Source organism: Vombatus ursinus, unplaced genomic scaffold (genome assembly GCF_900497805.2).
Source record: "Vombatus ursinus unplaced genomic scaffold, bare-nosed wombat genome assembly UNPS02014932.1, whole genome shotgun sequence".
Classification (NCBI taxonomy): Eukaryota; Metazoa; Chordata; class Mammalia; order Diprotodontia; family Vombatidae; genus Vombatus; species Vombatus ursinus.
In genome coordinates, this window is record NW_020954710.1 from 4434301 (window position 1) to 4448616 (window position 14316).

General features: G+C 47.6%; 1 protein-coding gene across 2 annotated transcripts in view; it reads right to left on the reverse strand.

Annotated features, from left to right (window-relative positions):
* Positions 1-10186, reverse strand: part of MFN2 (mitofusin 2) — a 27596-nt gene extending 17410 nt beyond the window's left edge. The window contains exons 1-5 of one of the 2 annotated variants that reach the window (XM_027843890.1): positions 10135-10186; positions 9351-9477; positions 8776-8867; positions 4262-4440; positions 352-487 (exon numbers count right to left, since the gene is read on the reverse strand). In XM_027843890.1, coding sequence (XP_027699691.1) covers positions 352-487; positions 4262-4436 — 311 coding nt within the window. In that variant the 5' untranslated portion in view covers positions 4437-4440; positions 8776-8867; positions 9351-9477; positions 10135-10186. The remainder of the gene's footprint in view (positions 1-351; positions 488-4261; positions 4441-8775; positions 8868-9350; positions 9478-10134) is intronic. The other variant, XM_027843889.1, reaches the window with a different exon arrangement.
* Positions 10187-14316: the final 4130 nt, after the last annotated feature.

Consider the following 14316-nt stretch of genomic DNA (forward strand, 5'->3'; position numbering starts at 1 on the left):
AAGCAGAGCTGATGTTCCCAGACTGCCCAATAAATGTTACAGAACAGTCAAATACCCAAAAATATCCAGTACTATTAACCCCCTATGGCAAGAATGAAGTGAACTGAGGGGGCTGAGAGGCTAAATTACTTATTCCCCCTGCTCCCTGAGGAGCTAGAAGCAGAGCTGATGTTCCCAGACGGCTCACGTGAGCTCAGTCTGCTGATGAAGCCTGGCTCAGCCTTATCCTCTTTTATTTTAAAAGGGGCTCTCTAGACCCCAAGCAGGCCTCGGGACCCTCGGATAGAGTTCTGGGCCTGTGTGGACCCTCGGGTCAACCAAGGAAAAGGGCTGAGGGTGGCGAGGCCTCACCTGCCAAAAAAGGCCACCTTCATGTGCCGCCGGGCCAAGACCTCACTGATGCCCTTCACTTTGGACAGGTAGGCTTTGACCTCCAGCACCTGCTCCTCAGTGGTGACCGGATCAAGCTCGACATTTCTGTGAGTATCTGTGGGAACAAAATGAAGGCAGAGTCAGACATGCAGGAGAGGCACTGGGGCTAACGGAAAGACTCAGGAGTCACAGGAGCTGGGTTCAAATTCTGCCTCTGACTTTTATGAACTGTGAGTCTTTGGTCTTCTCAGCACTACAATGATCCATGACGATTCCAAAAGAGTCATGATGGAAAATGCTATCCGTATCCAGAGGAAGAACGATGGAGTCTGAATGCAGAGCAAAGCACACTATTTTCACTTTTGGGTTTTTTCCCGTGGTTTCCCCCTTTTGCTCTGTTTCTTCTTTCACAACATGACTAATGTGGAAATATGTTTAAGATGACTGCACATGTATATCCTATATCAGATTGCTTGCCATCTTGGGAAGGGGAGGGGAGGGAGAAAAACTTAGAACTCAAAATCATATAAAAAATGAATGTTGAAAACTATCTTTACATGTAACTGGAAAAAATAAAATATTATTTATAAAAAACAAGCAAAAAACAACAATAACAACCTGTGAGCCTTTGGGCAAATCACCCAACTTCCCTGGGCCCCAGGGTAAGCTTCTGCAGAAGAAGACCAGATGGCCATGGAAATTCTTACTTAGCTCTGGGCCTAGGATCAGTGAAGTTTCAAGTTTGATAGGACGTTTTTTATTAATAAATGAAACACAGGCAGGTAGTCAAAACAATTCCAGAAGAAAAACATTAACAATAGCCTCAAGCTATGAAGCACCCTGGAGAAGAGATATAAGCATTCTATACCTTTATTATCTCCTTATTTCTCAGAAGTACAGAAGGAGGAGAGACAGTAAGGATAAGCCCAACTTTCTAGACAGAGAAACTGAGGCAGTGGCAGATATGGGAACAAAATTGAGGCTTGTCTCATTCTTAGCAGATTGAAGAAGTCAACTCCCAGTTAGCTGTGCTAAGGTAGGAGAGGTCAGTAAATCTTCAGAGCTCCTTCACACACTGACTGACATGCCATCAGGCTGACACGCCCCAGATTCTTTGCACACTCCTAAAGCATCTGAAACATGCTAATTGGCACACATGAAGTAGGCGGCCCTGGCACACTTGACTCATTGCTAATGCCAAGCAGGCAATGCCAGAAGCCAAAGAGCCAACACCATCTCCCGGCCCATATGCCCAAGGTCAGATACTTCTCCCTTTTATAGCCATGAGTTTAATGTGACAGTAGTGACTGGAGCCTCTGGAATGTCTGTCTGACTGATGAGCAGGAGCCCTGCTGGCTGGACACTAGGTGCTGTGTTAAAAACAAAATCAAAAGCAATGTCCAACACCCATACTGCTCTTAATCCAGGCTAATTGAGAGCACATTCTGGGGTCTGGTGGGCTCTGCTCTTCCTGCCAGCCCCTCCCACAGAGAAAGTTCAATGCTATCTGATAAGACAAACACTTGGAAGACCCCATCCCTGGAGGCACGGTCCAAAAAAAGCCTTGGTCAAATCCATAGTAGTTTATGACAATAAGCTGGGCCCAGAAGTAAATAACTTAACAACAGGCTGGATAATTCTTGGCAAATCACAGAGTGTTTTCAGTAACTTCTTTTCTGCCACAAGACCTCATCCTTTAAAGACCAACACTCCCCTGGGATGCTACATAGCTATGAATCACGAAAAAAGAAGATTTAAGAATCAAAACTTGGGGTGATCCAAAGGACAAGAAAAAACCAGAGTGGACATGAGTTGGCTTTAGCATACACCCAACAACTCACATGCACAAAGAGGCTTTTACAAGAGACATCCTCTGATTGGGGAGAGGACTTTCAAGTCTGAGAATCCTTTCCAAACACTGTCTTATTTGAGTTTCTTAGTAACCCTGTGAAGTAGGTGCTATTGATAGTATTGTGCCCATTTTACAGATGAGGAAACTGAAGCTCAGAGAGACATGCCTTTCTCAAGGTAACATATCTAATAAGGGTCAGAGGTGAGATTTGAACCCAAGGTTTTCCTGACTCGCATGCTCAGGACTCATGCTGGCTGGGTAACCACGGGAAGCACTTTTATAACTTCTCGTGCTCAGTAGCCTGAGCAACTCTTAAGACTATAAGATACAGGGGCAGCTAGGTGGCGCAGTGAATAGAACACCGGCCCTGAAGTCAGGAGGACCTGAGTTCAAATCCGGCCTCAGACCAAACACTTGACATGTACTAGCTGTGTGATCTTGGGCAAGTCACTCAACCCCGATTGCCTCACTACAAAAAAAAAAAGGTACAAAGGAGTGGCCTCTTCGAACTAGTGGAAGGACTCCCCCCCCACCGGGAAGTTTCTTACACCAATGAGGCCTGGACAAAACCAGACCAGTCATGGAGTCAGAGTGTAGAGAGCCTGGAGGCTACCCAGAATTCACAAGAAATCAGAATAATGACAGCAAGGCTACGCGCCCCACAGGTGACATTGGGATCCCCTGCCAACATCTGGGCGACAGCCTAGAGCACTGGCTGAGAGCAAAAGGGAGCTCAGAGGTCACCCATCTGGCCCCGCCTTCCTCTCTTTAGAGATGAAAGGTCACAGAGGTTGTAAACAGCAGGGGGCCTGGACTCTAGTCCTCTGGTTCTAAATTTAGCCCTTGTTCGACTCCATCATCCAATGGAATCATAGAATGGCAAGGCTGAAAACAACCTGGGAGATCCTCTGAGCATTGCCATTATGCCTCAGCTGCCTTTCCTCACACATTCCCCTGCCCCTTCTCCCACTACTGAGTTCTTCCTGGGCCAGCCCGTCTTCATTCCCCATCCTGGTTTGCTTCCACTTTTGTCTCCATCTCCCCCAAACAAAAACCCCCTGTTTTCCACTCCCTTTTGAATGTTGTCTTTCCTTGTTAGAATGTAAGCTCCCTGAGGGCAGGCAGTGTCTTTATGCTTCACTGTATATCTCCAGGTGCTTAGCTTAGCCTGGCACATAGTATATACTTGATAAATGCTTGCTGCCTGCCAGCCAGCCTTCTCATTTCACAGGAAAGGCAGTTAAGACAGATTTTTGAGACTTTACAAAGTGAGACCATGCTAACGAGGGAAAACACACAATCTATTCAGAGAAACAGAAGTGTGTTTAAAACTTCCTATTGTGTCTGGGCCTGGCTTCAAATCTGAGCTGTTATCACCTGTGACCCCGATTAGGTAAGGCCACCTGTGTAAGAGAGGTTAGGTTCTGGAATCTCCAGGGTCCTGTCCAGCTCAAGTCGATGATCCTGATTAACAGCTGCTACAGCAGAGGCAGGGAGACTGAGGTGTGGGGAGATAAGCCCAAAAGCAGTAATTGTCCAGGTTGGAATCTGCAGCCGGCAGACCCAGAGGAAGCTACTCCCTCTCCCCATAAGCCTGGGACCAGAAACTGTCCCCAAATTAGAAGCTAGCCTATAAGATGAAGCGCAGTCGTTGGCCAGGCTTAACACTGGATCTGGACTCAGATGACCTGGGTCCGAATTCCAGGTTATCCATTTACCACCTGTGTGGCCTTGGGTGAGTCTCTGGCCTTCATCTGCCAAATGAAGGGGCTGGGCTAGGTCCCTACCAGGTCTTAATCCTAAAATCCTGGTGGTCCGGGTCAAGGTTTCCTTAAGAATCTAAATCCCAGCCAGGGGGATGGGAGGCAGTGACCGAAACAGCATCCTCCACCCTCACCAAGCTCTCAGGAACCTTCTTAATTCTGACCGTAAGCGTGGGGATGAATCCACGAGACAATGGCACCAAACATCCCGTGGGGCCTAAATAAAATGCTCAGAACACTATCATTACACCTGGCTGCGTCAGAGACAACTTACCCTCTAGAAAGGTGGCGCTCTCCTGAATATACGCCCCCAGCTGTTCAAAAATGCCATTGATCTTCTTCTTGGCGGTGACAAAGTGCTTGAGTGGAGACGCATTCACCTCAGCCATGTGTCTTTTGTCCTTCTTGATTGAAACGATGGGGTTGGAGTGAGAGAAGATCAGGGACATTGCGCTGCGGAGAAAAGCACAGTCGGTGAGGCCGACAACGCCACACGTCCCCGTGCTCCTGGAAGAGGCCTCAGGGCCCATCCAGTCCAACCCCCTCCTTTTATAGACGGGATCCTGGAACCCAAGATGTGAAGTGAATTGTGCGATTGTGCCAAGGTCCCCCAAGTGGCAAGTGGTAACAGGATTTGAACCCACATTCTAGGACTGCCAAGTTCACTCCTCTTTCCACTGTACCACACGGTGCTCTACATCAAATACCTTCAGGTAGGTTGTTTTTTTTTTCCTGGATTGGAGGAAGGAGACCTAAATAACTACTTCCAGAGGCTAGACTCCTCTTTCATCCTTTCCCATAAAACAGAGAGTAAAATTAGCCTCCAATTGCTTGATCTTAGCCATCATTCAGATGATGCAGAACTCTGAAAGGAACCTGGGAAAGGTAAGGTCAAGAGGATCAGAGCTGAGACCTGAGGAAAGGACCATGGAGATGACCACATCTCCCACTGGAGACCTGAAATCAATGTGGAAGGACCCTCAGCCTCCTGACTCAGCCGTCAGAATCTCGTGGGGGGCATTCTGAGCAAATCATAAACTCCCTAAGCTTCCAGGAGAGGCTCCGTCAAATGAGAAAGAGAATAGAGCTGCCTTCTCTAATCTGCACGGAGGCGATTTGGTATAAAACCACTAACGAAAGCCTGACCTCTGGACAGGGCTGCATTCCTGGCAGCCCGGTGAAGGATGTGATGTGGCAACTGAAAAACCCAGTTTGATTCCTGATTGCCTTAAAAGAAATCTAGGACCTAGAATGAGAGAGCAGTCAATCACACTGCATTCTGAACCCTGGTCAGACCCTGTCTGAAATACTTGGGGAATGCCAGTTCTTAACATGTGACAGTGACCACCTGGAAACCAACCAGAGCAACAATATGGATGATGAGAAGAGTCAAAAGCATGCTGGGCGAAGATTAACTGAAGGAAACAAGAGTGATTAGCCTAAAAAGACTTATGGGACAGTAAATTCCTATGTTTTAATGTTGAAAGGGGTCATCGTGAGGAAACAGAAGCAGACTTGCTTCCTTGGCCCCAGAGGACAGAACCAAGGCCAATGGATGGAAGTGATAGGGAGGTGGACTTCAGTTGGACAGAAAGAAAGCTTCCTAACATCTGGAGCCATCCAAAAGAGGCAGAGCTGCCTCAGGAGATGGATTTGCCCATCACTGGAGCGCTTTGTGCAGGCTGGAGGACCCCGAGCTGGGCACATGGTGTGGGGACTCCAGACACAGGTATGGGCGGGGCCAGGTGACCGTTGAGGCCTGATCCAGCTCTAAGATTCTATGGCACTGTAGTCAAGGAACTGCTGGTCATCTACGGCCAACGTGCTAAGCGAGCACTCCACCCCAGCACAATCCAACTCCAAATCTACCTTTGCCAAACTCTCAACAGATGCTGCCTGAATTCACAATTTCATCTCCACACTTCTACATAGGCTGCCCCCAATGACTGGAACATCTTTTCTCTCATCTTTTCATCCTAAGAATTCCCAGTCCTCCCCAAGGTTCATTTGGGCATCATCCTTTCCTAATCTCTCAGTTTTCAGCACTTTTTCCACCTTCAAGCTGCCTTGTATTTACTTGTCCATGCTGTACTCCCCCAGAATAATGAAGCTGCTGAAAGTCGGAACTCTCCGATTTGCCCATTTCCCTGACATCTAAGCAATGTTATGAACGTGGCAGAGGGCAATGATTGTCTACTGAACTGAATCTCTTTCTGAAAGCACTATTATGGTTCAGCTTTGGCCTGAGAAGTTATGGAAAAAGAAAAGACAGATCAGATACCATGGCAAAAACCCCCAAGGCCCAATCAGAACTCAGAATAGGGGGTGAGGGGGATAGGACCTGTCAATAACCATTGCAAACATCTTCAGACAGCATACCCAATTTACCTTTGATACCTAGCAGGTAAAGGCCCCTCTTGCCAAGGTCCCCCTGCCTCTGCCAGCTGTTCCACTTCCCCATTCCTGCTCTCAATCTTGCAAGGGATAGGGAAATACAAAATGAAGCCACGCCCAAGGGGATGGGGGGCAGTGACTGTAGTATGGACAGCATCAGAGCTGCTCACTAGCATCTGTAAAAAACTCTCTCAGAGGTGGAAAGAACATCTAGGAAGAGTAGATGACAAGAGACTGCCAAAATCAATTTGAAGGAACAGATTGAAAGAGTGATGCTGAGTGAAGAGATGAGGAAAAGCCTCAAGTGAGGTAAGGAGGAAGGCAGCAGATTGGACTCCTGGAGGAGACATGATTGATCCCACTTCACTTACCACTACTGTTTCTTTCTTAGGGGTCTCCTAGGGCTATGGAGCTACTTTCTTTTCCTTGGAAGTTACCCAGGGGTGGCTGAACAAGGAGAAAACCAGCTACATGCTGAAGAGAGAAAACTGGAAACAAAATGAGGCCACACTCTTCCACTTCATGGGGGCCAAAGGTCTGCTGTGTGATCAGACTCCAGGATGAAGTCCTTAGCCCATAGCAACTGTACTCACAGCTGTGTAAGGGCTGGGCAGACTATACCCACACTGCAGGAAAAACCAAGCAAACAGGGCAAAAAGCCACACAACTGAGGCAGAAAACAGGCACACATAAAGGACACTAGAGGGTTCTGCCTTCCCAAGTTTACTTACTACCCAAATTCCAGAGTATCAAAACATATTTCCTTCCCCATCTCCATCAACCCAGTACTTGGCCTTGAGGTAAATCCCTGAAGTCAGAGTCTTCTAATAAGACAACTTTCCCTATAGGAACTAAATACTTATTTGCCCAGAAGACAAACTACTTTTGGAAGTGGGTTACCTGAAAACTAGTCGGCATTTGTAATGAGGTGCTTTTTAGTGATTTGGTGATCATTTGTGAGACTTAAGGGCTTGAAACCAGAAGCATTAGCATATGGCAAGTGAAAACTAAAAGGCAGATGAGTTACCCAAGGAAATGAAATGAAAGCAGCTCAGTGAAAATGTAAAATTCTTAGATGTAAAGGGAGTGAGAAAAAACTTACAACTCCTTAGAGTTTTCCTTCCTCAGTAGGGAATGTCCTCACAATGCTCCTAGTTGCTGCACTCAATTGGTCCTGGAAACACCTGGGATAGGAAGTGTCTCCCGGCTCCCTCGGCTATCCTAGCCAACCCAATCAAGCCCTTGATCTGCCACAAATTAATTCTCCTTAATCAGGAGAAATATTAACTTCCTCAACTCCCCAATTTCCACGAAATCTAACTCGCTCCATTTTATTCAGCTGCTTGCCCTCTGAGATTTGTAGCTGGGTCAAAAAAACACTTGTTAAGCACCTACTATGTTCCAATCACAGTACTAAGGGCTGGAGATATAAATAAGAAAAAGACAGTCTCTGCCCTCCGGGGGCTTAACAATATAAGGGGGTGGGGTGGTGTTATTACACAAAAGGAAATTATAGTCAGAGTAATAGCCTAGTAAGCTTATCATCCTTGGCAGATATGTCCCGTTTTCTTAAGTTAACAATGAACTTAGCCTAACCTGAATGCATCACCTAACATTTGGGGCTCAGGATCTCAAGCATGAATTTATTCCACAAAAGGAAGCCAAGAATGTGGCAGAATAAACAAAAGTACCCAAAGCTTCCCTTCCCTAGCTCTGGAATTCCTCACTCTGGCTTCCTCCCACACTACCCCTGCAACTCTTCTGGAAGGGCCTGAGAGCTTCCCACTTCCAGGAAGGCTTCAGGCAAGCAGGGCCCTTCCCCTGGGCACATAGCAGATAACAGTCTTATAATTTCAGAAGGCAGAGAACACCTGGGTGCCATAGATAATATGCTGAGTTTGGAGTCAGAAAGACCTGAATTTAAATTCCGCCACTGAAACTTAACCATGCAGTCCTGGGCAAATCATTTCATGTCTATGTGCATCAGGCCACTCTCTACAGAATATCTACTAAATCACATGGGTCAGATCTGTTCATAACGCTAAGGAATTCCTTAGTATTGTAGTACTGTAGACCAAGGGCTGTCACATGGCTTAGATGATAAAGTTCTGCTAAAGTTGGAAACCCTGATTCATGGCCATTTCAACTTCACTTTAAGAAGGCTTTATCAGAACTGTCAAGGTCTTGCTATGTCTGAGCCCAAAAACAAACCCAATTCTATGTTTCAATTACCATTAGCATGATCTACTCCCAGGTAATCATCAGGCTAGCTCATACCTGAGTTTAATTGAGGTCAGTTAGGTATCTGGGGATGTAGGAGTGAGGATGAAGGAAAAACCTCTCATGTGGCTTTGGGTATGAAATGCAATGCCTGAATTCACACCATTTTCTTACCCAATTTTATGCAGAGCAACTTCTAGCAGGAAAAGAGAAAAAAAGGATCCACAGGACCGTCCACCAATGTAACTGATACAGAGAAGGAGAAGCTGAGAAATTAAAATGGAAAAAAAAAAATGAAAAGAATGGAGATGAAGGAGAGATTTTTCCAGCCAAAGTTAGAAATGAACAATATGGAGACGATGAAGAATCACAATGCTGGAGAGAACAGAGAGACCAGGAAAGAGAGATTTGCCAGAGTATTTATTTTCAATTCCAATACTTACTTTCCTTGTTTCACAACATATCAAATCAGTTCCATTTGGTTGGAGTGAAATAACATTCGGTGGGTGCCCCAAATAGCAGAACTAGCTCACAGGACAAAAGGTTTGACCCAACTTGGTTTTCTCTCATAAAGACAGAAAGGATTCCAGTGTGAAATCATGCTATGCCAAGACTCAATTCAAGGGGTGCCTCACTGGATCTGTGACATTCTCCTAATCTCATTTACTTCCAGCCCAGGATTGCACGTGCAGCCTCGGCTGCTCCCCGACAGCTTAAGGCAGGACAGGCCCCGAGAAACCAAGACTTACTTTTCGAGAGGTGGATTGTTTTCACAAGGCTGACATCATGAACTCTGCTGGCCTGGAAAAGAAGGGAAGGATCCGGGCATTTCTCACTTTCACAGGCCACTGCGATGAATCCACCCAGTCCCCAGAACTGTCAGAAAGAAAGGTGGAGCAGTTACCAGGAGGCTTGGACCGGGATCAGGCCCCTCTAATCAGATTAGGACTCCAAACAAAAACCACCTCTGGGCTCAGATAGGCCTCTTGCAAGGACATATGCCAGCAAGTTGGGGCGGAGAGCAAGGGCAGGTACTGACTGGAGGAACTCACTAACCCTGGGGCATCACAACACACCTGGGCTGGGCACATGTGCATGCCATGTGCCCAAGAAAAAACACAGGAGGGAGGCTGGAATGGGGGGGGGAGTTGGCATGGGGGGGGGGGGGCTGGGAGGGGGGAGGGGGGCCTGGTATGGAGGGGAGGGGGCCTGACACAAAGGAAGGGCACGGATACGGAGGGAAGGAGACCTGGCATGGGAGGGTGACCTGGTATGGAGGGAAGGGGTGGCCTGTCACGGAGGAGGGGCACTGATACGGAGGGGAGGGGGGCCTGGCACGGGGGCGGGAGGGGTCGCATGCAGGGGAGGGTGGGGAGGGTCCAGCATTGGGGAAGCCGCAGGGGAGGAAGGGGCGCGGGCCGAGAACGCGGGCCTGGCTGGGGCTGGGGGATGCGAGTGGAGGCCTGGGGGTTCAGCGCCGGCCAGGCCCCTCGGCCTTCCCCGGCAGCGCTGCCGCCGCCCGCGCTCACTCACCTTCACCTTCTCGGAGCCGCCGCCGCCGCCATGATGCGCCGTGACATCATCAGGCCGCGTCAGGCCGTGGAGGGGAGGGGCGCGTCGCCCGCTCCCCACACCTACCGCACACGCCCCGACTTCCCGCTTCGGAGCCGGCCGCCGGAGCTAACTGGAAGATCTCCACGAGCTCCGAGAGGGTGCAGAGTGCCCCCAGCGCTTGCGGGGCGCAGCCTCTCGTTCAGGCCCTGCGGCTCCGCTGGGCGCTGGCCGTGACGTCACTAGGCGTGGCCCGCCGTGCACTCTGGGAGTCGTAGTTCTGAAGGAGTAGGGAGTCCCTCTTCGAGGGGCGGGGCTCGGGGTCCGCAGGGATTGTCAAGGGCGAGGCAGTCCTGGAAGGGAACCAGGCCTAGCCTGACCAGGCAGGGCTTCCGGGCCCCACCGCTCTTGGGCACCCACCCTGGAAGGGGGAAGCTTAGGTGCAAATAATCACGCATTTATTAAGTGTGCAACGCGGAGTTTATGCAAATATGCACAGTTGTGATGGGGATGGTATCTGAGCCCGTAAATAGCAAAGACCATGTCTTTGGGCTCTGGATCCTAAAAAGGAAAAGCCCTGAATTCTCCCACACTTTCCAAGGCATCTGGCCCACCCCAGCCCACCTTAATTAGCTTACTTGACACTCCTTAATCCCATCTAGACCCCTTTCTCTTTTTCCTCTGGACCACCCCAGGTTACTTGCCTCTCCTAGATCCCATCCAGATCTACCCACCGTCTTTCTGTATAAAAATATCCATTTTATCCTCATCAAATACGCAGATTCTTAAAATCTGGCTCCATTATGTTGGCTTCACAAAGTCAGCAGACTCGCTAGGAGTCTGTCCCGTTTCTTTTGGTGTTAACAGTAAATTTGCTACTTGACTGAAAGAAGGCTTGAGTGGTCAAATTCTTTGGAGGCAGACTCCCACCTTGTACCCTTGGATTTTGGGGTTCCCAGCACCCCTAGACCACAACAGTTGGAGGTCCCAAGTTCAAATCCTGACTCTGTACCTGACCACCGACCTGAGTGACTTTGTCCACTGGACCTCAGATCTATCAGTTGTAAAATGAGGATATTTGTGCAAAGTACCTATTGGTTGGTACTTGCTACAAATATCATACAGAGATAGATATAGAGATACATATACATATATAAAAAATAATGTATACTACATAGTATAGTTTATAATGTATAGTATATGACAGTATATATTATATTGTTCAGTTGTATCCAACTTTTTGTGACCTCATTTAGGGGGTTCCAGGACCCCCTCTCCCATGCCACCCCCCCCATTCCAGCTCCCTCCTGCGTTCTTTCTTGGGCACATGGCATGCACATGGTTTGCCATTTTTGTCTCCAGCTCATTTTACAGATAAGGAACTGAGGCAAACATGGCAAAGTGACTTGCCCAGGGTCACACAGCTAATATGTGTCTGACGCTGGATTTGAACTCAGAAGATGAGTCTTCCTGACTCAGGTCTGGTGCTCTATGCACTATGACACCACCTAGCCCCCCTATAGCATATAACATTATATTTACTATATATATTATCTGTACACTTAATAGTTGGGTTATCATGATCAAATAAGATCATAGGCACGAAGCTCTCTGCAGACCGTAGGGTGCTTTAGAAATGTTGCTTATTTTTTATCTGGGCAACTATAGTCTTCACATGGTGGAAAGTACCCTGGGTTTAGAATGGGAAACCTGGTTCTGCTACTTACTAGCTGTGTGGCCTGAGAAAAGAAGGTCTGCCTTCCTGAGCCTCAGTTTCTTTGTCTGTAAAAAGAGTTTCCCTTGAAGTTCTATGCCCTGTAATTCCATAGAAGAGAATGTCAGTTGGTGATGCTTTTGAAAGAGGTGGTGGACTACAGTTATAGAATGAGGCACGCATTTTCAGACACAGCCAATGAGTTGATTTTGTTTTGTTTGACTTCCTTGTTATGAGGGAGGTTTCTAGGTCAGAAGGGTGAGTCACTGGAAAGTAACAGGGATGTACAATTTAAGAGTATCAACAAACCTTTTTAAAATGAAGATGACAAGTTGGCTACTGCAGCTTGATGGAAATAACTCATTCCCCGTGTTCTATAATCCTATGCTGACCGAGCAACTTTCTGACCTCTGATCTGGTCTCCTGCCTTTTGCTGTTATCTTGCTAGACATAGCTTCCACTATAAATTCATAGCCTGCATTCTGGGTTAGACAGAAATCAGGACCTTGTGAGTTTGCTCAGTATGAATCAGCTCCCCTGAGCTTGCTCCACCTGTGAGTAGAATAAAAAAGCAGACTTTACAGAACTGAGGATGATGACCCCATGGTCTCAGGTGACCAGCCTAAATAGCCAGCTGATCACCCAGTCTCGCCCCCAAACTCTCTTTCATTTCAAAAGGGATTCAAAAAACCATCTGATTCAGGCTCTAGCCTTCAGGCAGATCAGAAATTATTATCCCCATTCTGCAGATGAAATTATTAAATACCAAAGAGGTTAAGTCATTTCCCAAAGGTTACACAGCTAAATACTGATAGAGCTTATTAGACACTATTTCTCAAGCTCCGCATCAAAGAGAGAGAATTTCCTGCTCACCTGTCGTTTACCAGCAGAAGGCGAGACCTGGTGGAAGGAGTTCCCAGGCTGTGAGATGCCTGGGAGCAGGAGGAATACCAATTCCCATCATCCCTCTCTTTCCCCTCCCCTAAAAAGATGGTGAGGGAGTTGGGGAGCGAGGTGCTTTCTATTTCTACATATAATAACTATGAGCACTGATTTTGAGTACTTGGAGGGCCATCATGGGGAAACCGGATTTGCTTTGTTTTGCTTGGCCCATAAGGCAGAAGCAGGAACAATGCGTGGAAATTACAGAGAGGCAGATTTGCTTTGATGTTGGGAAAAATGTCCTAATCATCCAAGCTATCCGGAAGCGCCGTGGACCGCCTCAGAAGGGCCTCAGTGGAGGGCTGGAACAAAGACTGCTTGTCAGGGATGTGGAGAAGGGATTCTTGGTCAGGGCCCCTGAGGTTCCTTCCCACCTTGAGATCTTGGATTCCCTCCCCAGCATCCAGCATGGTGCTAGGCACCGAGTCACACAGCATAGGTCATATCATAGTTCTATAGCCAGAAGGGGCCCCAGGGACCATCTGGTCCAATTCCCTCATTTTACAAGTGAGGAAACTGAGTTACAGGGAAGATATGTGATATCACATCATTAGGGCTAAAGCTGGAAGGAACCTCAGAGTGCAGGGCCTAGAGTTAGGAAGACTTGAGTTCAAATCCAGCCTCAGACACATATTAGCTGTGTCACCCTGGGCAAGTCACTTTGCCTCTGCTTGTCTCATTTTCCTCCACTTTAAAATGGGGATAATAACAGCGCCTACCTCCAGTGGTTGTTGTGAGGATCAAATGAAGAATATTCATGAAGTGCGTAGCACCCGTGCCTGTCACATAGTAGCACACCACAGAAATGCTATTGTTATTATATTTTACAGATGGGGAACCTGAGGCCCAGGGCAGTGACGTGATTTACAGCATCACAAAACAAAAGGACTTTCTAGTCCACCTCCACCCCCAGCTTTCCAGACAAGTAATTGCCTCAGTATTGGCTGAATTTAATTATTCAGTCAACGCAATAGCATCCAGTCACTGACTTTAGTGCCAAGGATTGTTCTGGGGATGGCTGCGTTCCCTGAGGTCAACCTCGTGGGATGAAAGACTTCCTCTGAAGGTCCCTAACTCCCCAGCGTAGCAACCACTGCTTCTTTAACTGCCTAGCTGAGGCCCTTTATTTTATTTATTTATTTATTTTGGCTAGGCAATGGGGTTAAGTGACTTGCTCAGGGTCACACAGCTAGTAAGTGTCAAGTGTCTGGTCTGAGGCCAGATTTGAACTCAGGTCCTCCTGACTCCAGGGCTGGTATTCTATCCACTGCACCACTTAGCTGTCCCGCTGAGGCCCTTTAAAAGGTACACCCCCAAAACACACATATACATATATACTCTCAGAAGATCTCATTATTGGTTGTTTTGTTAAGTTTTAATGTTAAAAACTCTTATTTCGAACTGTCCATGTGGGCCAAAGAGCCAGCCAGTGAATGAATGAATGAAAATGCAGCCGCAGCCGTGTGTGTGTGTGTGTGTGTGTGTGTGTGTGTGTGTGTGTGTGTGTG